Consider the following 22,393-nt stretch of genomic DNA (forward strand, 5'->3'; position numbering starts at 1 on the left):
AACAAGATATTTTGGTGGAGTGGGCAAATGGTACTCCTTCAAAAAAGAGGTTACCATTAAGCGTAGAACTCTCATGGATAATTTGGGATGCCGCTTGGATCACAATTATCAAGCATGTGGACAAGCACCTCTAGGGATTTTAATTCACCTGCTGGGAAGAGATGTTCCACCTAAAATACCAAAGATTATATGAACCATCTAGTTCTGAGGGTTTCAGATTACTTGATTAATCCCAGCAAGGAAATTATTACAACAAAAATACAAAGTCAAACAAATCTAAAAAGTCACCAATAAAAGCAAATTAGTATATAAAATAACCATGAATTTGTAAACAGCTGAGTGTTATTTCCTACAGTACCAGGCCTTCGCTTGTCTTTTCATATTTGAAATTGTGGACATTTGTCTATCTGACCTAATAAAATATTTGTAATGGCAGTTGATGTATTAAATATTGCTGCCCTTGAAGAAAACTTGCTTGAAGCAAAAAAAAAAAAATTAAAAAGTTGATAAAATGTAGAAAAAAAAACATAAAGAAATGGGATGAAGAGGAAGAGAACATGGCCAAATTATCCTAGGATCTGGTTTCTCAACAACCAGGACTCAGCTTTCCTTCCCCTACTAAAGCTTAAAAAAGTACTGGCTGTAGCTCTAACCCAACTTTAAAGTGGTGGTAAAAACTCTATGGAAAAAAAAAAAAAGAAGGGGAGGGGGGTTTCCCCCTGCAAGGAAATATCAACATGTGCTAGTATGTACACATACTAGCATACTATGAAAGACTTGCATTGAAACAAAGCCCTCCAGCAGTGCGCTGTCACCGCTTCGGAGGCTGGCATCTTTACCCGATCTTCTGGGTTTGCAGATTACAGGCCATCTGATGTCTCAGCCGTGGCACACAGCTCTGAAGGAACGGCACGGGTATGCCCTTGCCTCAGAGTGCATGCGCTGGTGACGTCACTAACTGCTACTCGCAAGAATATCTCCGAAATGGTGCTCATTTAGGAGATGTTCATTTTACCTACAAAATTTATTATAAGCCTACCTGTAGGTAAAAATAGGGAGTTTATCACTTTAAGCATTGTTGAAGCTTGCTGAAACATAACAAAAAAACAAGCACTTCCATTTACAATTTTATTCAGCTCTCCCAGACTTGAGCTCAATAATCCTTTAAAGGGTAACCCATCTTTCATGGGGAAAAAATATCAAAATTAAAAAAATACAATGCATGTACAATTGTTTTTGTGTCATAAGCCATAATGTAATTATTAAAAATTCCTTCCTGTTCAATCTGCAGTACCATAATTTTCTGTAAAATGCAATGCAACCTGGTGGCACTCTACACAGATGGTGTATAGTACACACTCCAAGAAATGTAATTTCCTGCAACAAAAACATTTTTGGTGCCATATTCTCAAAGGGAAATAAGGATGCAGGCCCTACCACTTTCCTCATTAGAGTCATGCAGCTGCAGTAGCTGGTCGACAATTATAAAACCACTCCCATAGAGATTCACTCTACCCATCTACACAAACAGCTATTTCTTCAGAATAATAAAAAGGTAGGAATCTGCAGAAAAAAAGTTTAACATCCCTGCAATGTACAGTGCCTTGCAAAAGTATTTACCCCCTTGGCTTTTTACCTATTTTGTTACATTACAGCCTTTAGTTCAACGTTTTTTAAATCTGAATTACAGTTGTATGCAAAAGTTTAGGAACCCCTGACAATTTCCATGATTGTCATTAATAAATATTTGGGCGTTTTGATCAGCAATTTCATTTTGATCTATCAAATAACTGAAGGACACAGTAATATTTCAGTAGTGAAATGAGGTTGATTGGATTAACAGAAAATGCGCAATATGCATCCAAACGAAATTAGACAGGTGCATAAATTTGGGCACCCTTGTCATTTTGTTGATGTGAATACCTGTAACTACTTAGCACTGATTAATTGAAACACACAAATTGGTTTGGTGAGCTCATTAAGCCATGAACTTCATAGCCAGGTGCGTCCAATCATGAGAAAAGGTATTTAAAGGTGGCCAATTGCAAGAAGCTGTTCTTTGACTCTCCTCTGAAGAGTGGCAACATGGGGGCCTCAAAACAACTCTCAAATGACCTGAAAACAAAGATTATTCTACATTATGGTTTAGGGGAAGGCTACAAAAAGTTATCGCAGAGATATAAGCTGTCAGTGTCCACTGTGAGGAACATAGAAGACCACAGGCACAGTTCTTGTTAAGGCCAGAAGTGGCAGGCCACATAAAATATTGGAGAGGCAAAGTCGAAGGATGGTGAGAACGGTCAAAAACAGCCCATGGACCACCTCCAAAGACCTACAACATTAACTTGCTGCAGATGGTGTCACTGTGCATCCTTCAACAATTCAGCGCACTTTGCACAGGGAGAATCTGTATGGGAGAGTGATGCAAAAGAAGCCTTTTCTGCACACACGCCACAAACTGAGTCGCTTGAGGTATGCAAACGCACATTTGGACAAGCCAGCTTCATTTTGGAATAAGGTGCTGTGGACTGATGAAACAAAGATTGAGTTATTTGATCATAACAAGGGCCGTTATGCATTGCGACAAAAGAACACAGCATTCCAAGAAAAACACTTGCTACCCACAGTAAAATTTGGTGGAGGTTCCATCATGCTGTGGGGCTGTGTGGCCAGTGCCGGTACTGGGAATCTGGTTGAAGTTGAGGGTCGCATGCATTCCACTCAATATCAGCAGATTATTGAGAAATATGTTGAGGAATTGGTCACAAAGTTGAAGTTACGTCGGGGCTGGATATTTCAACAAGACAACGACCCAAAACACTGCTCAAAATCTACTCGGGCATTTATGTACAGGAACAAGTACAATGTTCTGGAATGGCCATCCCAGTCCGCAGACCTGAATATCATTGAACATCTCTGGGGTGTTTTGAAGCGGGCTGTCCATGCTCGGCAACCAAACCTAACTTAACTGGAGATGTTTTGTAAGGAGGAATGGTCCAAAATACATTCATCCAGAATCCAGACACTCATTACAGGCTATAGGAAGCGTCTAGAGGCTGTTATTTCTGCTAAAGGAGGCTCTACTAAATATTGATGTGATTTTTCTGTTGGGGTGCCCAAATTTATGCACCTGTCTAATTCCGTTTTGATGCATATTGCGCATTTTCTGTTAATCCAATAAACCTAATTTCACTATTGAAATATTACGGTGTCCTTCAGTTATTTGATTTGATCAGCAATTTCATTTTGATCTAGCACCCAAATATTTATAAATGACAATCATGAAAATTGTCAAAGGTACCTAAACTTTTGCATACAACTGTATATGTGATGTGATGCGATGTATATGTGATGGATCAGAATATAATAGTCCAAGTTGGTGAAGTAAAATTAGAAAAATATATATACATAAAAATATTTTTGAGAAATAAAAAACTGATAATTGGCATGTGCGTATGTTTTTCACCCCCTTTGTTATGAAGCCTATAAAAAGCTCTGGTGCAACCAATTACCTTCAGAAGTCACAATTAGTGAAATGATGTCACATGTGTGCAATCTAAGTGTCACATGATCCGTCATTACATATACACACCTGTTTGAAAGGCCCCAGAGGCTGCAACACCTAAGCAAGGGGCACCACTAACAAAACACTGCCATGAAGACCAAGGAACTCTCCAAACAAGGGACAATGTTGTTAAGAAGTACAAGTCAGGGTTAGGTTATAAAAAAAATAACCAAATGTTTAATGATCCCTAGGAGCACCATCAAATCTATCATAACCAAATGGAAAGAACATGGCACAACAGGAGGCGGGGCGGGCTTTGTTTCAATGCACGGCTGAACAGAATGCATTACACAGCGGGAGACACATGCTGTTTTAGTAATGAAAGGTACGGCTGCAACTGGGCACAGTGAGACTGCAACTGGGCACTGTTTACCGGTAGCTGCTGCATTTTCCCACCCTCGGCTTATGCTCGAGTCAATATGTTTTCCCAGTTTTTTGTGGTAAAATTAGGTGCCTCGGCTTATATTCGGGTCGACTTATACTCAAGTATATGAGGTAAATGTGTTGGAATGGCCTAGTCAAAGCCCAGACCTCAATCCAATAAAAAATCTGCGGTCAGACTAAAAGATTGCTGTTCACAAGCACAAACCATCCAACTTGAAGGAGCTGGAGCAGTTTTGCAAAGAGGAATGGGCAAAAATCCCAGTGGTAAGATGTGGCAAGCTCGTAGAGACATATCCAAAGCGACTTGGAGCTGTGATAGCTGCAAAAGGTGGCTCTACAAAGTATTGACTTTAGGGGGGTGAATAGTTATGCACATTGACTTTTTCTGTTATTTTGTCCTATTTGTTGTTTGCTTCACAATAAAAAAAAAAATCATCTTCAAATGATGTATGTTCTGTAAATTAAATGATGCAAATCCTCAAACAATCCATGTTAATTCCAGGTTGTGAGGCAACAAAACATGAAAAATGCCAGGGTGGGGTGGGTGAATACTTTTGTGAGGCGCTGTACATAGATCACACAGAGGAGAATGTTTTTTTATTGTTTGTTTTTTTGCAACAAAGGTGGAGTTACACTTTAAGGTCATCAGGAAAGGTGTTCAGCGTTGCTTTTAAAGACTGCCAAAAACATTAGAATGCAGTCAGAAATGTAGGCATTGTTCCTGCCTACAACAAAGTTCAGCCAAGCTGTAATCAGCAACATACAGTAGAGGTTCCTTCTGCAGAACAAAGAACAGGTAATTTTCTAACACAGGTTACCTACTTTAAAAAGCTAAAGCCAGGTACGCACTACTCTGGTCAGGAATCGCTGTACTTGCTATGCGAGGTTAGTCCAGCGATCTCCCCCTGCTGAGCTGTTGTGTTCTGACAGGGGGACGCCCCCCCAACACTTCGATCAGTTGCTGGTTTTCCAGCATGCACATCCGACATACACATGGGCAGAATGTTGGCTGGTATACATAAAGTGTTAGAAAATAAACTTTATTAACTGAAAAGAACCCTTTAGACTAAAAATATGGGAGCCACTACTGTCGACTTGTTTTTGAAGATGTACATTCCAAAGCTGTAATTACTTCCTTCAGTGCTTAGCATATTATTAAATAGGTTCAAGCAAATGCATAATATGACAGGACACCTAATATACTTCTTATTCTGTCAGTTCCGTGGCTCATTAAGTAGAAAAGGTAGAACTGTGGTGACAGCAAAGCAGTGGCAGCTTCCATTCTTCTGTCCTTAAGATGTGGGTTTTCAATCACAAAAAATGTAATGTGCATCAGGATGAAGCAAAAATTGGCAAATAAAAATCCATTTGACTGGGGTATGCATGAACAGAGATTCATCATTCCTTGGCAACATCTGTGACAAGACCTTTTACACTGGGTAGAAAAATAAAGGGGGAAAAGAGGAGAGACAGGAGGGAATGGGGAAAAAAGAAGGGCGCATACAAAGGAGCAATATATAGGCAGTCTAAAAGTCCCTGAGACATCGAACCACATGCATCAATCCATAGCGACCAGACCTTTTTGAATTTTTTTGGACAATTCCTCCTCTCATAAGTCAATCTATATAATGGCAAGACAGCATTCACAGCAGCTATCCAGATATTAATCGTTGGTGGGGAATGTTGCTTCCAACTGAAGAGGATTTTCCTTCTAGCATAATACAAAGCATAGAAGAGAAACAATTTTAGAGGTCTAGTGGCTACAACGTCCTCTATACTTCCTAGTAGCGCCAAAGCTGGATCTTGCCCAAGGGACCAGTCACAGGGTTCAAGCTTTAATATTATAAACCCATCAGCATTGGATCATCATTCATGCTATAATGTAGGCATTATGAGGAAAACTCCAATGCACGAGCATTAAAAAAATTACTTTAGGTTCACTGTCCAAGAGCAGCAGTATTAACACATTTGCGCACTAGATGTTTTGAGCTGCCTGAACAACATTTTTTGGACACAGATGTGTTAGAAATACATTATTCAAATCAATTAGTCCAGTTTTCTGTCTCCTTGGAACCTCAGAAGCGCAATCCCATCTTATGTGTTCTCAACTCCACCCACAAGCTGTAGAAATTAGCAAGGGGGTCTCACGCTTTCATTTTTTTTTTTTTTATTTAGGTTATATTATGTAGAATGCCAGGAGTAGCAGTGATAAACTGTGGCAGAGAATATCAGAGTTGAAGACTCCAGCAACTAGAGTTTAAAGCGGCAAAACAGGTCAGCATCTATTTCCTAGACAGATGCTGGATCAGCGATAAAATAATTATGTAAATCCCGACTTTGTTACTGATAAAAAAGGGTACCATTTTAAAATACAGTTACGGGATAGTGTTAGGTTTCAATAATGCATTCACACAGCCTTAAAGATACTGAAAGGCGTACTTTAAAGTTTTTTCAAGGCTATGAGGGAATTATTAATATAGGTTTACATATCGGCAGTCTTTACATCAATTGCCATCACTGTGCTCTTTTAGCAGGGCCATTTGGTTGCACCAGAACAATATAAATACAAAACCACTGTCATTACTTCCCATCAATAAATAAATGTAACTGAAACTGGCACAAAGTTGCAATGTGTTCAAAGGCCTTTCATTCACGGAAATCTGCTGGTCCAATTACAATAGAGTATTATTTTCTCCTTTAAACTGACTGACTATCTGGAACGCTTGGAGAGCATTAAAAATGTATTACAACTTCATTTCCCTTTTCTATATTAATATTAAGGCACACGTCTCTAATGTCAGCTTCTGAAGCTTCTTTGTTTATATGGTAATACCATTTAACCTAACAAACCATAGAACAACATACAATTGGTACAAATCGAAATAAAAATATTGTACTAACCAAAATAATTCCAAATACCTAAAAAGATGAAGCCTTTTCACCCCACTTTCCTGTTAAACAGAGGCGGGGGGGAGAGACCACAAAAAACATGCAAGCATAAGAACACATGCATCGTTAAATTGATTCAATGGTGGATGGATGCTGGTAGAACAGACTTAAATATTTATATGGATAATTCCACAATTCTCTGCGCATCAGAAATCAGACAGGAGGAAGCTTTGCATGGTAAGCAAATATTCAATTGACTTGCACAAATCAACCTATCTTGACTGAAAGCTGGAGGTGGTGTTAAAGCAGCTTACAGAAGGAGGAAAGCAAAGTAAGGCCCTTAGCAATGATGCGCTTTCATTAGCAGACAGTTGATACTAGAACCTGTAAACTGCAATAGTGAAAAGTGGTGTAACCCTTCTAGGTATGCAAGAAAATACAACTAAAACAGAAGTATGATTATTAAGGCAGGTAAACAGGTTAAATATTTCTATGTGAATAGTGTATTTGGGTCCCAATGACTAGGTGAGGAATTTCAGAAATATACATAAATACGGCATTAAATTATATTTATAGAATAATCATTAGGACTCTACCTACTGTGCCTGCGAAAGTTACTTATTGGAAGTGTTGCTCTAAGTAGCCAAAGCATAGTGCATGAACGCTTTCCAAGGTTAAGTCTTTATAAAGCAATAATACAAAGCTGTATATCCACAAAAAACAATATTCTGTCACAATGGTGATGGACAACTCTGAGCATCAACAGTGTATTTAATTTGGTTATATAATAAATACTATGTTGCCTTTTGTCAGATGTTTGGAAATGCATTTACAATGCATTTTTAGAACATTTTGCCTATATATTAAAATGTAAGCACAAAAACACATTTTTAATAATTCCACTAATGGCAATTTAATCAATAAATCCTACACTTAAAAACTGGCCCTCGTTTGTGATCAATACTAACTTGAAATTAGATCTGCCCTCATACTGTGAATGTCATAGTTCTAAATAGCTGAACATGCACAAGCAATAGTTACAAATAAAAAGGACAGCGCATATAATAAACAAAATGAGGCTTTACCACATACTGCCAAGGTGCCTAAACACATAACTGTGCAACCAACTTGAAACGATTGAGACACACTGAGGTTTGGCAACAAGCGAACCCATGACTTAAATATTTTAAACTTTTTACAAGCACAACAATAGCTATGAGCTTTTAATCAATGCTAAACATTAAACCATTTTCATTTTTAAAAGGATGATCACATGGTGGACAAAAACCAAGAGAGCATTGCAAGGCTTTATCTTACTAATACATTCTGCTGAACAGATTGGAACACAATGCATTTATAAAATCAACAATTAGATCAAATTCTGAACCCAAATGCTGAACAAACAGGTGCATGCACAGCAGACAAAACAAAGCCCACACAAAACGCATTCCAGTATTAATATTTGATTTTCCTTTGTAGGTTCAGATGGTTCCAGCCCAAACCAGAATATTTAAAGAAACAGACATTTCCCAAACATTCAGTATTTAAACAAATCATTCCAACAAGTGGCAAGTTACCTGGGCGGAGCTGGCAGCTACTGAGATGCAGTCAATAAAGCTGTGTCTGCGAGTAAAAAAAGCCACTATTTGCTGCCATCGAGAAGGTTCTGGCTCAGCTCTAAGCTCGTCTGTAGAGCCCTTCTTTGCCCATGGCTTCAGTTTTGGGCCTACAGAGCTATGACTGGAGCTAGTATTGCCACCTCGATTGGAGCGGGAGTACAAGAGTGTGTTGTTTCCGAAAATGTAATTCATCTCTGCAGCTCTGCAGGTGGTTGCCAGGCAGTCTTACTCTTCTACCAGCTGCCGAGTGGTGAAGGATCAGCAAGAACTGCAGATAGAATTACAGCAGCATCACATCCAAATCAGAAAGCAAAAATCCTGGTCCCTTGCTGTGCTCATTGTTTCCCCTTGGAGTCTAGTCATGCAGAACACTATACCTGTTACATGTCTAAAAGGTATTGCTCATTGCTGCAGTAAACAGAAAAGGGAGAAAACGGCAATTCACACTGCATCTGCTTCCCATGATTTTCTTGCCTCTGAGGTCTGCAGGGATCAAAAGCTGCTCTTCTTTTGTTAGCTGATAACTAGGCAGACTGAAGCCAGGAAGTGAGGTCGATTAGCAGGTAGGATGCTAGAAGCATTTGACTGCAAAGACCCACTGGGGCTGCTTGATTTAATGTACTGGGTGGGGAAAAGGCTAAATTACCAAGTTTCAATCACCGCCTGTAGTAAAATCGAATGACATTTCTCACTGTTGACATAAATTATACATAGAAACAGAAGAAAAACAGTGAAAGTACACTCTAATTGATCTTCTTCATAGACAATTAGTTAAGTGTTTTCAATTAAATAGCAACTACAATACTCTGATGCTTCTTGTATGAAATAATATTCCCGGAAAAGTTACATTAGCATTGCCTATTTTCAGAATAGTTAAGTAAATAAGAAACTAATGGGAGGTGCATTTGAAGACTCTCTTACAGATAAAATACTACAATAAGTGAGGTAAGAACAAAATTCATGTGTAGCTGCATCTTTATTTTAATACAGTCTTTAAGACCCCTTTCACACTGGGGCGGTTTTCAGATGCTTTAGTGCTGGAAATAGGCTCTGTTAAGCACCTGAAATCCGCCTTGTGTTCATTCCAGTATGACTTTCCACACTGGGGTGGTGCGCTTGCAGGACGTTCCGAAAAGTCCTGCAAGCAGCATCTTTGGGGTGGGTTGGGAGCGCTGTATTTAGCACTCCCAAAAGCCCTGTCCATTGAAATGAATGGGCAGCGATTAGAAAGCGCCGCAAAACTGGAGTTTTTACCCCTTTTTTCAGGGTTAAAAGCGCCCCGCTAACGGCCGAAAAGTGGTGCAAAAGCGCCGCTTAAACAGCACTTTAGCACTAACGGCTGGCGCTTTCAGTGTGAAAGCAGTCTAATGCCCAGTACACACAGTCGGACTTTGGTCGGACATTCTGACAACAAAATCCTAGGATTGTTTCCGACGGATGTTGGCTCAAACTTGTCTTGCATACACACGGTCACACAAAGTTGTCGGAAAATCCGATCGTTCTGAACGCGGTGACGTAAATCACGTACGTCGGGACTATAAACGGGGCAGTGGCCAATAGCTTTCATCTCTTTATTTATTCTGAGCATGCCTGGCACTTTGTCCGTCGGATTTGTGTACACACGATCGGAATTTCCGACAACGGATTTTGTTGTCGGAAAATTTTATCTCCTGCTCTCCAACTTTGTGTGTCGGAAAATCCGATGGAAAATGTCCGATGGAGCCCACACACGGTCGGAATTTCCGACAACGCGCTCCGATCGGACATAAGAGTGCAAAAAAAAAAATCTGCAAACAAATCCCATTTTGAAAATTTTATGGTTTGGAATCGATTTGTATTGGGCAACATAAATATCTATTCCAGTGGGATGGATGGTTATGTTAAATCAGTAAAAATGAATGTAATCAAAAGTGTATAAGTACATATGCATGCATGCATACACACAAGAAAATGTACTTAGTGTCACAGATTACAAAGAAGAGTTTGCAGAATTTTCTTAGTCAGTTCCAAAAATGAGAGAATTTCAAAGATGAGCACCAGACCGGTATTAAAAAGACCATTATTTAATTCAGTTAGTGGTTTAAAAGTTTGCAAATTTTTTATTTTATCTAGAAATTATACTTGCCTAGGTGGATGCAGTATAAATTCGATGTTGCATCTGTCCCACACCAGCTCAAACACTGAGAACTGAGCGATCAAACACCGCTGATCGTTCAGTTCTCAGAGCTCTGTGAGCAGAGAGCTGGTGACTGTCAGTCATCGCTGTCTGCTCTGCCCATCCGCTCGCCCCCAAATCAACACGCAAAAATGTAACAAGTCTACATTTGCTGACCATCATTTCCTCTATTAGGGCTGCAGTTTCTGACAATTCTCTCAAGCATTGGATATATTGAACATTATGTGCAGCCCTTTGGAGATGTTAGCCCCCCTTTTAGGACATAAGTTGACAACCACTGGTTTACATGGATGAGACAAACCACTTAACACTGGCAGGGGTGATTAAAATGATCAGCATTTATTCATTCAAGTAAAACCTTGTGCTAATTTACAAATGTGAATCTAATACTTTACAGTTTCCCAAAAAACAGGGGTGCAAGGAAAGGATGAGGCTTTGCCATACACACAACATTAGATGTTGTGTATCGCAACAAGGAATTTAACTTGTCTGTAAATTCCATATCTTGGAGTACACTACAGGACACAGGCTAAGTATTAATAGAACCTGTGTTACAGGCTCCCACATTCAGGTGATTAGACACTGGAAAAGCTTTTGGAGTACGTGCCCCCTGGGCACCTCCCCTAAAACCGTGAGTCCTGCAAGCAAGCAAAGCAGAATAACCAAGGAATAGAACGGATGGTGGTTTGTGTCCTGTACTGCACTCCAAGATATGGAATTTACAGGTCAAAGTTCTTCTTAATCATACTGTACAGGACACAGGCTGAGTATTCATACACCTAGGACAATCTCCAGGCAATTAGTGAGAAGGGTGGGTAACAACTAGGCAAATTGAAATGCGCCAATAGGCATAAAAATAAAAAAAAAAGGAACAACAGATCTGCCTTAGCGTGCCGCTGCAAGAGGCTTGCCATTGAAGGTTGTACATGCAGAAGATTGAACGTCCATCAAGTAGAACTTTGTACAGAAGACCTGGTGGCAGCCTTTCGGAACTAGGCTAGAGGCCTGCTGCAGGAATGCCCAGGAAACTCCCACCGATCTGGTTGAGTGGATGTGTAAAAGTGAGAGTATAGTTTTTTTTTTTTTTTTTAAAAAGGAGTAAGATTTAAAGCGGAGTTCCACCCATTGAAAAATCAGCTACAAAAAGTGTAGCTGCTGACTTAATAATCAGACACTCACCTGTCCCACAGTCCAGCGATGTGGGCACATGAAGCCTCGCTCCTCTCCCCCCTCCTCTCTGTTGCAGTGACATTCTAACTGTGGGCACCCGGCTGTGGCTTCACAGCCACGCACTGTGAATTGCCGGGCAAACTTATGGTACGATTGCAGGGAGGTAGGGGGAGAGGTGAACTTTCTACCGGAACTGACTGCCTGTAAAAACTGGGTATCCTCCCCCCCCCCCCCCCCCTTGCAAAAAAAAGGACATTTATTTTATTTCAGGTACTAATATAGCTCCATCAATTTACGCAGAGCTTTACATATACATTATACATTCACATCAGTCCCTACCCTCAAGGAGCTCACAATCTAACGTCCCTAACTCACATTCATACATACTAGGGACCATTTAGACAGGATCCAATTAACCTACCAGCATGTCTTTGGAATGTGGGAGGAAACCGGAGTACCCGGAGGAAACCCACGCAGGCACAGGGAAGAACATGCATACTCCAGGCAGGTAGTGTCGTGGTTGGGATTTGAACCAGCGACCCTTCTTATTGCTAGGCGAAAGTGCTATTCACTACACCACTGTGCATGCCAAATGTGGCACGTCAGGGAGTCACAGCACTTAAAGCGGAAGTTCCATTTTTGGGTGGAGATCAGCTGCCTGGTCCAGACAGCAATGGTTGACTTGGAAATAGGGTGTCCCTTGCAAGGTCCAGAGGGCTGAACAATTAGCCCAGGTTCACACTGCTGCAGGTTTGAAATTGTGCGAGTTCAGCTGAACTCAAACGATTTCAAACCGGCAATGCAGTCCGACTTCGGAGCGATTTGAAAGTCATCTGCGCGGGTTCCTGCACAGATGCCTATTCAAATCGCCCCTCAAGTCCCCAAAAGTAGTACAGGAACTACTTATGGGAATCATGCGGCACAGCAAACTCGGCGCCGCACCGATTCGGACAATCCATTGCCGGCAATAGCCACCGGTTAGGCATGCGATTTGACACGTCAAATCGGCCCAGTGTGAACGTGGGCTCAGGGAGTCTTCTTGATAAACGCTGTTTCTTTGAGGTAGACGCTGAAGGTTTTGACTACGCCCAGGCAATGAAGAACAATTTTTTTTGGGTTGGTTTTCGAGCAGGGCACAGAAATGCAAGAACTAGCTCTTCATTGAGATGGAAGTCTGATACTAACTTAGGAAGCAAGGCTGATCTTGGGACTATCCTGATGCCAACTTAAACATCTGCCAGATGTGATGACCTGAAAGGCTGCCTTATGGGTCAGGTCATCTAAAGAAATATCCCTTGGGGGTTTAAAGGGTGGTTTCGGTAGGGAAGATGGAATCAAGCAGAGGTCCCAAGGAAGCACAAGTTGCAGGGGGGGTGGGATGATCAGAAAAATATATATTGCAAGGGAGAGCGAAGCTAGCATTTTTTGGAAAACATGGACAAGGCCAAAACATGTTCTTTTAGGGTGGTTAAAGCCTAACGCCACATTTAATGTTCCTTTAAATAGTTCACTTGGGTCAAGCTGCCCCAAACAGTTTACTGCCTCAGCTACATACAGTATACAGCACTGTGTTCTTGGAGTGGGACGGGAAGTCTGTCCTACTCCCAGAACAGGCACTGTATCCTGTATGTAGCAGAGACCACATACAGGTAATACAGTGTGCAATATATAGTTTGTTTGCACAAGCTTGGCCCAAACCAACTATTTAAAAAGGAGAAATTAAACGTGGAGTTTGCTCAGTTATCCATTCCGCTCTGAGAAGAAAGCCGTGACTGAGTCACGAGCTCTCTGCTCTGCCCCTCCAGCTCTCACAGGAGCACTGGGTTGGGGGGGGGGGGGGGGGGTAGTATCTAGCTCAGTCTCGCAGCGGCACAGCTGAAAGGCTGAGCCAGCTGCCAGTCCAGGCATCTAGCTGGATCGAGAACGTAAAGTCGGTATCTTTCCCTAGCCTGGACAAGTGAGGGCAGCCGACAGGCAGGCTTTAGCCTGTCGGATGAAAAATGTTCATAGGAGTTCAGAACTAACTGCACTCCTGTGATCTAAAGGAGAAGTATAGCCAAAAAAGACCTGGGTGGGCTTCAACAGCCATGTCATTAAAGTTAGTGACTGAGAAGCAGAATGGAACACATCCTTGAGACAGCAGGTCTGGGCTGTTAGGAAGAGTCCGGGGTCATCTTCTAGTAGTTTGAGTATGTCTGTGTACCAGGTTCTTCTGGGCCAATTCAGTGCAATGAGAAGCAGTGGTTTCTTCTCTTGCTCCATTTGTAGATCAGATAAGTTAGAATACACAATGGAGGGAGGGGAGACTAGCCTGAACTAAGACCTTGGGTAAATCAAAGCATCCAGTGCCTGTACGAAAGGATTTTAAGACCTGGCTACAAACACAGGTAGTCTGCTGTTAAATCTTAAGGGAAGACTATCCACCATTTTTGACATATCAGGTTGAAAACGTCAGATTAAAGGACCCACTCTCCCCTTTATACAAGTGGTAGCTGAGAATCCGTTTTCCCATTTGTCCATGCCTGGTATGTAGATTGCAAGGATCGCTGGACAGTGCGTTTATGTCCAATAGATGAATAGTTTATGTCCAATAGATGCTTCCTTCAAGGCCGCATGACTCCTAATGCTTGCTGCAGGCCATAGCTATAGCATTTTCTGAATGCACCCTGAAAAGGGTGAATATTTAGAAGGGGGGTCCAGTGTCACAGAGACATTTTGATTGCCCGGAACTTCAAGATGTCGAAGGGGAGCTTGGTTCCACTGATGACCATGTTTTCCTGGACTGTGAGAGACTGGAACTGTTCTCCCCAGCCTGAAAGACTGGCATCTGCTGTTATCACTTTCCGGTAATAAGGAAGGATGGACTTCTCAAGGCTGGGCAAAATATCCACCAAGCTACAAAGTTTCTTGCTTTGATGGATAAGAGGAAGTGTAAGTTGAAAGAAGGCATGCTTGTTCCAGATCAACAGAATGTTGTGCTGGAGCAGCCATGAATGAAATTGAGCAAATGGAACAAGCTCAAAAGAAGGCTACCATGAGGCCTAAAACCCTTAAGGGAAATCTCACAGAGGGATGTCTCATTCTCCTTAATTCCCAAGTGTGAGTTCTGAAAGGAAATTTTCTTCCCTGGAGAGCAGATTTTTGCAAATTGATGGAAACACTAGGTGCTCTGCATCTAGAAGAGGTAGAGGCTCCCGATCGGAGGGAGGTTTTGGAATCTTCCACTGTGGAAGAAGAAAAGTTTCTCTTGTGACATTGTTAATGAATTTCTCACGTGCCTCACCATAGTGATGTCCGCCTTGATAGGGCATGCATATGTGGCATCTTCTTCAATCAGCTTCAGCTATTCAAGCTTTTAGTCATAGGATTCGGTGCTTGTTAACAGAGATTAGAGCCATTCTGAAATGTTTTTCATTTTGCTTTGTTCTATGGTATCCACGCAAAAAATCAATACAGAAGGTAAGAGTCAGAAGTTATGTTTAACAACAGAGTAAGAACAGGCCTTCTCTATATGAAGTGGCATGTTTGGGGTGCGAACCAGAAACTCAGTGCTGGTAGGCAGAAATGCTAACCCATTAGCCACTGTTCTGCCACTTTTATCCCTCCAGTCATGGAGTGATAACAGCTTCTACTCCTGGATTCCCAGGGTGGCACAGATGGCTCATTATACTGCAGCAGGTTGGCTCTCCTGGGCGAATCGCTGTTGGTGTACAGCAGCCGCTTTAAGAGCTCTGGGGGGCCCGCCGCGTCACACCAGAGCAGATGCACGTGGCTGGTGGTCATGATGTTTGCCGGTCGCCGCGATCGCTCCTCAGACGGGGATCTGTCAATGTAAACAGACAGATCCCCGTTTGTTCAGGGAATTAGAGAGATCTGCTGTTCCTAGTAATCAGGAACAGCAATCTCTCTCTACTCCCAGTCAGTCCCCCCCAATTAGTAGTAAATAAAATAATAAAAATGCTATAAATATATCCCCTATTTCGTAGATGCTATAACTTTTGCGTAAACCAATATATGCTTATTGCGATTTTTTTTACCAAAAATATGTAGAAGAATACATATTGGCCTAAACTGATGAAGACTTTTTTTTTATTTTTGGATATTTATTATAGCAAAAAGTTAATATTGGGTTTTCTTCAAAATTGACGCTCTTTTTGGTTTATAGCGCAAAAAATAAAAACCGCAGAGGTGATCATATACCACCAAAAGAAAGCTCTATTTGTGGTGGTGGTGGTGGTGGGGGGGGGGGGGGGGGGGGGCGACGACATCAATTTTGTTTGGGTAGAGCATCGTGCGACCGTGCAATTGTCAGTTAAAGCGACGCAGTGCCGTATTGCAAAAAATAGCCTGGTCAGGAAGGGGGCAAATCCTTCCGGGGCTGAAGTGGTTAAAACCAGTTTAAGATTTTGCAGGTCTTTGTACATCAGAGACTCATGTTTGGAAAAACAGACATCTGCATACAACAGAAGCCAGCATGTCCACCATTGCAAGCATACTTCGTGAAGCTTCTGCTTCAGTTTTTTTTAAAAAAAAGGAGAAAAATCCTCTACAGCCTCCTCTTAAGCTGGGTTTGCAAGAATCGAAAATCGGCCAATTCAGCAGGCAGTAGACAAATGTCGATCCATGTGTAACCCTCCGTTAAGCCCCATACATATGGGCAGAATGTCTCCAGACATTTTGCCCGTGTGTATGTCAGTCTGCCCGGCTTCGGTCAGATGCGCATGCTGGAAAACCAGCATCCGAGCAACTCCCAATCAGTGCTCTCAGTCAATGGCATAGAGCGCTGATCGGAGTGCTCTGGCGGGGGGCCCCGTCCACCTGTCAGAACACAACAGACCAGCGGGGGAGATCGCTGGACTAACCTTGCATGGTTTGTACAGCGGCTCTGACCGCAGCTGACAGAGTTTATTTGTTTAACCCATGGGATTAAATGGAAAAAACTATTATACAGAATTTATATAGCGCCAGCAGTTTGTGCAGCGCTTTACAACATGGGGCCAGACAGTACAGTTACAATACAAATCAATACAGGAGGGATTTGAGGGCCCTGCTCGCTAGAGCTTACAATCTAGAAGGAAGGGTCTCATGGAACAAAATTTAATAACTAGGGGATGATCAGAGGAAGAAAATGAAAAGCGGAGTTATACTTACCAGTAACTCCTTTTCTATGAGTCTTCGAGGACAGCCTAGGGCTCCTCCTACCAGGACAGGAAACACGTTAACCCCCACTATATAAAAGGGCAGTTCTCCAGGCCCCATGTCCGTATTCTCGCGAACCGTAGGACGTCCCTGTAAAACATATGCATAATACACATAACTTCAAGCTGTCCTGGAAGACTCTCAGAAAAGAAGTTACCAGCAAATCTAACTCAGCTTTTCTCCAACCGTCTTCCATGACAGCCCATGAGACTATGAGCCAGAACTTGCCAGCCTAGGGAGGGACAACTGCCTGAAGGATCTTACGACCAAACGCCTGCTCCGGAGCAGATGGGAGATCCAGGCGATAATGTTTAATGAAGGTCAAAAAACTGGTCCATGTGTCAGCCTTGCAAATTTGTTCTGGTGAGGGTCCAGCCCAAGACACAGACAAGGCTCTTGTTGAGTGCGCAATGACAAAAAGTGGAGTAACTTCCCTAATTTTGTAAGTTTCAGAAATAGCTTGCTTTATCCATCAAGCCAAGATGACTTTAGATGCACTCTTTCCCTTATGTGCTCCTGAAAAGAGGACAAACAAGGCGTCTGTTTTTTTTTTAAAGGTCTTGGTGACATCAAGGTAGATGAGAAGAATTCTTCTCACGTCTAAAAAACTACATTTTCTTTCTTGGTCGCCCATTGGCGAACTACAAAAGTTGGCATTACAATGTCCTGGGATCTGTTTTCAAAACAACCTGATCCTCAAAAATTGTGAGGAAAGACCCCTCACTGATAGGGCATGTAACCCACTTACCCTACAAGCTGAGGTAATTGCCACCAGAAAAAATGTTTCTAAAGGTAAGTAACTTAACTGAAATATCCTCTAGGGCAGTGATGGCGAACCTTGGCACCTCAGATGTTTTGGAACTACATTTCCCATGATGCTCATGCACTCTGCAGTGTAGTGGAGCATCATGGGAAATGTAGTTCCAAAACATCTGGGGTGCCAAGGTTCACCATCACTGCTCTAGGGGCTCAAAAGGGAATTCTACCAGAGTTTGAAGCACCAGAGACAGGTCCCAGGTTGGACAACTTCTAACCAATACTGACCTGGACCTAGAAATGGATTTGAAGAATCTAACTATAGTGGAATTTCGCAAGAGAGAAAATTGGAGAAAAACACCTATAGCTGCCGCCTGTACCTTTAAGGTACTAACTGAAAGACCTTTGTCGACACCCTCTTGAAACAATTCAAAAATTGAAGGAACATCATGAGTTAATCTTTGATTTGCAGATAACCATGAGTTAAAATTTCTTCCAAACCTTGGAATATATGGCTCTAGTGACTGATTTTCTGCAATTTAACAGGGTCTTGACTACTTTGTCAGAGAACCCCTGGGAGCTTAGTATCTTTTCTTCAGATACCAGGCGGCCAAACTTAAGGAAACCACTTATGGGTGCGACACTGGACCCTGCGATAAGAAGTCCTCTCTTTGAAAGACTCAGTGGAGGCTCTGAGACCAAAGTCTGTAACAGGGAAAACTATGGCCTTTTGGGCCAGAAAGGGGCTATTAGGATAAGATCTGTTTCTTCTAGAAGAAACTTCCAGAATTAGCCTGACTGGCAGGAAGGCCCAACAGAGGCCGAATGGCCATGGATTCACCAGAGCATCGATCCCCAATGATCGATCCGCTGGGTTTGGAGATCAGAACTTCTCTGTCTTGCGATTGTTCTGATCTGCGAACAGTTTCGCTTCGGGACATACCCATCTGTCAGTGAGACCCGCTAAGATTTCGGTATGAAGGGACCATATGTCTCGACATACCCGGTAGCAGCTGAGATAATCTGCCAGACAGTTGTGTGTCCCCTTCAGTTGCACTGCTGTAATTGAGGCTAGATTCCCTTCTGCCCATGATATTATTTTCTGGGCGATAGATTGAAGTATCCGACTCCTCGTACCTCCCTGTTTGTTGAGGTACGCAACCGTAGCGATATTATCGGATAGAATCTGGAGATTGTGACCCCAAATTTCCATCTGAAATGCCTGCAAGGTTCTCTGAACTGCTAGAAGCTCTCTCTGATTCGATGAAGCTCTTTCTTCCCTTGAGGACCATTCATGGTAGACCTCTTGTTAGGTGCAGGTGTGTCCTCCACCACCACAAGCCTCTTTTTACCCTGGAGGGTAACAAGACCCTCGATTCCAGGGAACTTGCATCTCTGTCCCAGTTCCTTAGTAGAAACAGCTGTAATGGGCGTTGATAAACACTGCGGGAGGGCAAGAGGTCATCAGACCCACTGCTCTTGAAACCTCTCTTAACAAGAGTGACTGATTGGTCTGCAAGGCTGAAATTGTTTGCATCATTTTTGAGATCTTTTCCTGCGGGAGAAAAACTTTTTGGTCTACTGAGCAAAATTAGTACCCCAGATATGTCTGGGCCAGAATAAAGGAAGACTTCTTTTGTTTGCTAACCAGCCTATTTGAGATTGAAGGAGATTGAAGGAAGTCCTGTACAGTCTGGAGATCTTCTAATAACTTTTAGTATGACTCTGCCACCACTAGGAGGTTGTCCAGGTAAGGGATAATAGTTATTGCCTTTATCCTTAGCGGTGCCAGCGCCTCCCCCAACACCTTTGTAAAAATGCATGGGGCTGAGGACAGACCAAAGGGGAGGGCATGAAACTGAAAGTGCCGAATCTTTGTTCCTATCTTGACCACTAGTCTCAAGAATCTTTGAAAGGCTGGATGGATAGGGATTTGCAGATAGGTATCCCTCAAATCCAAAGTGGCCATGAAGTAGTTTGGGTAAAGCAGGTTTTTGATTGAGAACACTGTCTGCATACGAAAGTGCTGGTACCTGATCGAACGGTGAGGTTCAGGATAAGCTGATATTTTCCTGACGGTTTTCTGATGACAAATATATGGGAATAAAATCTCTTGCCCTGATTCGACCAGGAAACCGGGATCAGGACCTTTTGACCTAACAAGTCTTCAATTTGGAGACCCAGGGCCCTCGCATTTACCCGATCTTGGGGAAGGGAAGGTGACCAATAATCGCTCTGGTGGCTGGCAAGAAGATTCCAACCTGTACCCATTGGTCACTAGGTCCAGGATGAATGGACTTGAGGTGACTGCTGCCCACTGTTGGAGAAAAGCCCTCAATCTTCCTCCCACTGGAAAACACGAGTCACTGTGGCTTGGTGGGTTGTTGAGGAAGGTTAAACAAGATGTCCCCTCTACCTCTGCCCTTGAGCCCTGTCCAATGTTGTTTGGACCTATTGTCCCTTTCTCTAGGACCTTGCTGTCTACTTTGGCTAGGAAAATTTTCTCTGGCCGTCGGCTTTTTCTTATTCTCTGGAAAGGCCTTTTTTCTATCGGCCGTGCGTTCCAGCTCCTCTTGCAGACCTAGGCCAAAAGAGATGATCACTGTTAACCACTTGCTGACCGCCGCTGTACGTCCAAAGTTTGGCGTCAGATATCGTTGTTTGTTATGGCAGCAGCTAGCTGCCATAACCCCGGTATCCCCGTTTTCGTGCGGCGGTCGGCTTTCAGATAAAAGTGGTCTCTGCGGCGGATTCGCCATGAGATCACTTATCGGTGGCGGGAGAGGGCGCCCCCCCCTCCCGCCGCGATCCGGTGCCCTCCGCCGCTTACCGTAGCCGTCGGTAGTGGTGGAGGCGATCGCTCCTGTCTCCCTACTGTGCCTGGAGACGAGTGAGGCTAAGATGGCGCCCACTCGTCTCTATGACACTGCTGGGCGGAAGCAACGTCAAAACGTCACTTCCGCCCATACGTCTTAAAAGGCACATTTTTTTCCATGTCATTTTTTTAAATGACTTTTTTTTTTATGCATTTTAGTGTAAATATGAGATCTGAGGTCTTTTTGACCCCAGATCTCATATTTAAGAGGTCCTGTCATGCTTTTTTCTATTACAAGGGATGTTTACATTCCTTGTAATAGGAATAAAAGTGACAATTTTTTTTTTAAACAAACAGTGTAAAAATAAATAAAATCATGTAAAATAAATAATAAAAAGAAAATTTTTTTTAAACCCCCCCCCCCCCCGTCCCGACGAGCTCGCGCACATAAGCGAATGCACACGTGAGTAGCGCCCGCATATGAAAACTGTGCTCAAACCACACGTGAGGTATCGCCTCAATCGTTAGAGCGAGAGCAATAATTCTAGCCCTAGACCTCCTCTGTAATGCAAAACATGCAACCTGTAGAATTTTTTAAACGTTGCCTGTGGAGATTTGAGTGTAAAAGTTTGACGCCATTCCACCAGCGGGCGCAATTTTGAAGCGTGACATGTTGGGTATCAATTTACTCGGCGTAACATTATCTTTCACAATATAAAAAAAAAATTGGGCTAACTTTACTGTTGTCTTATTTATTTATTCAAAAAAGTGAATTTTTTTCCCAAAAAAAAAACGCGCTTGTAAGACCGCTTCGCAAATACGGTGTGAAAAAAAGTATTGCAATGACCGCCATTTTATTCTCTAGGGTGTTAGAAAAAAACAATATATAACGTTTGGGGGTTCCAAGTAATTTTCTAGCAAAAAAAACTTTACACTTTTAAACAGGTAAACACCTAAATTCCAAAACGAGGCTGGTCCTTAAGTGGTTAAGGAAAGACCACATAGGCGCAACTTTGAGGCAGCGTCACCTGACCACATTTTAAACCATTGGCTTCTATTGGCTGAATTCACTAAGGCTGAGGTCCTAGCTATCATTCTTACCGACTCTGTGGAAGAATCAGCCAAAAACCCCACTGCACGAAAGAGGAGAGGGAACGTTTTCAGAGTTTTTTGAAACTTTTGAAAGAGGTTAGTCTAACTTAGGATTTTTGTTCCATTGCTGCCCTGTGTCCTCTTCAAATGCAAAACCTTTTTAGGTTACCGGAAAAGAAAGGTTTTCTCTGGATTTTCCTACTCCAGCTTGATAGTATCAAGAAGGGAACAATGCACGGGAAAAACTCTAGCCTTTTTCTTATGCAAACCCTTGTACATAAAGTCATGTTTAGACAATTGTACCTTCTCTTCTATATCAAGTGTCGTATAGATAGCCTTTAATAAATCATCTACATCTTCCAATGATAACTTGTACCTCGAGCCCCTTGCGGATTCTCTATCCCTGGGCCCTGTATCTGACCCTGATTCTTCCAGAGAACGGGCAGATCTGGCTTCAGCCGCAGAGTCTTCATTCTCCGCACTCTGCGGTGGAGCGCTAGGAACGGCTAAAGTCCTAACTTGAGATGGACCCTCTGAGGGGACTTGAATCTTGTCAATTAGAGTTTTAAATAAGCTAAACGTAGACTTAAGCTCATCTCTAACAGAAGTCAGCATTTTTTGACAGGAGACAACCGGGTCATCCTTAACTAGGCTGTCTACACAGGTGCAGCAAACTGCTTTGCTCCATGAGTAGCTCAATGTTTCTGCAAACCGCACATTTCCTTTTT

The 22,393-nt window shown here is 42.4% G+C and overlaps 1 protein-coding gene across 5 annotated transcripts in view; it reads right to left on the reverse strand.

The window, feature by feature from the left end:
• DLG1 (discs large MAGUK scaffold protein 1) overlaps positions 1-22,393 on the reverse strand; it is a gene marked incomplete in the record, with an annotated part of 511,316 nt that overhangs the window by 290,061 nt on the left and 198,862 nt on the right. Inside the window, 1 exon segment of one of the 5 annotated variants that reach the window (XM_073626326.1) lies at positions 8,416-9,028. In XM_073626326.1, coding sequence (XP_073482427.1) covers positions 8,416-8,649 — 234 coding nt within the window. 5 annotated transcript variants of the gene reach the window in all.

This window comes from Aquarana catesbeiana, linkage group LG04, assembly GCF_042186555.1.
Source record: "Aquarana catesbeiana isolate 2022-GZ linkage group LG04, ASM4218655v1, whole genome shotgun sequence".
NCBI classification, from domain to species: Eukaryota; Metazoa; Chordata; class Amphibia; order Anura; family Ranidae; genus Aquarana; species Aquarana catesbeiana.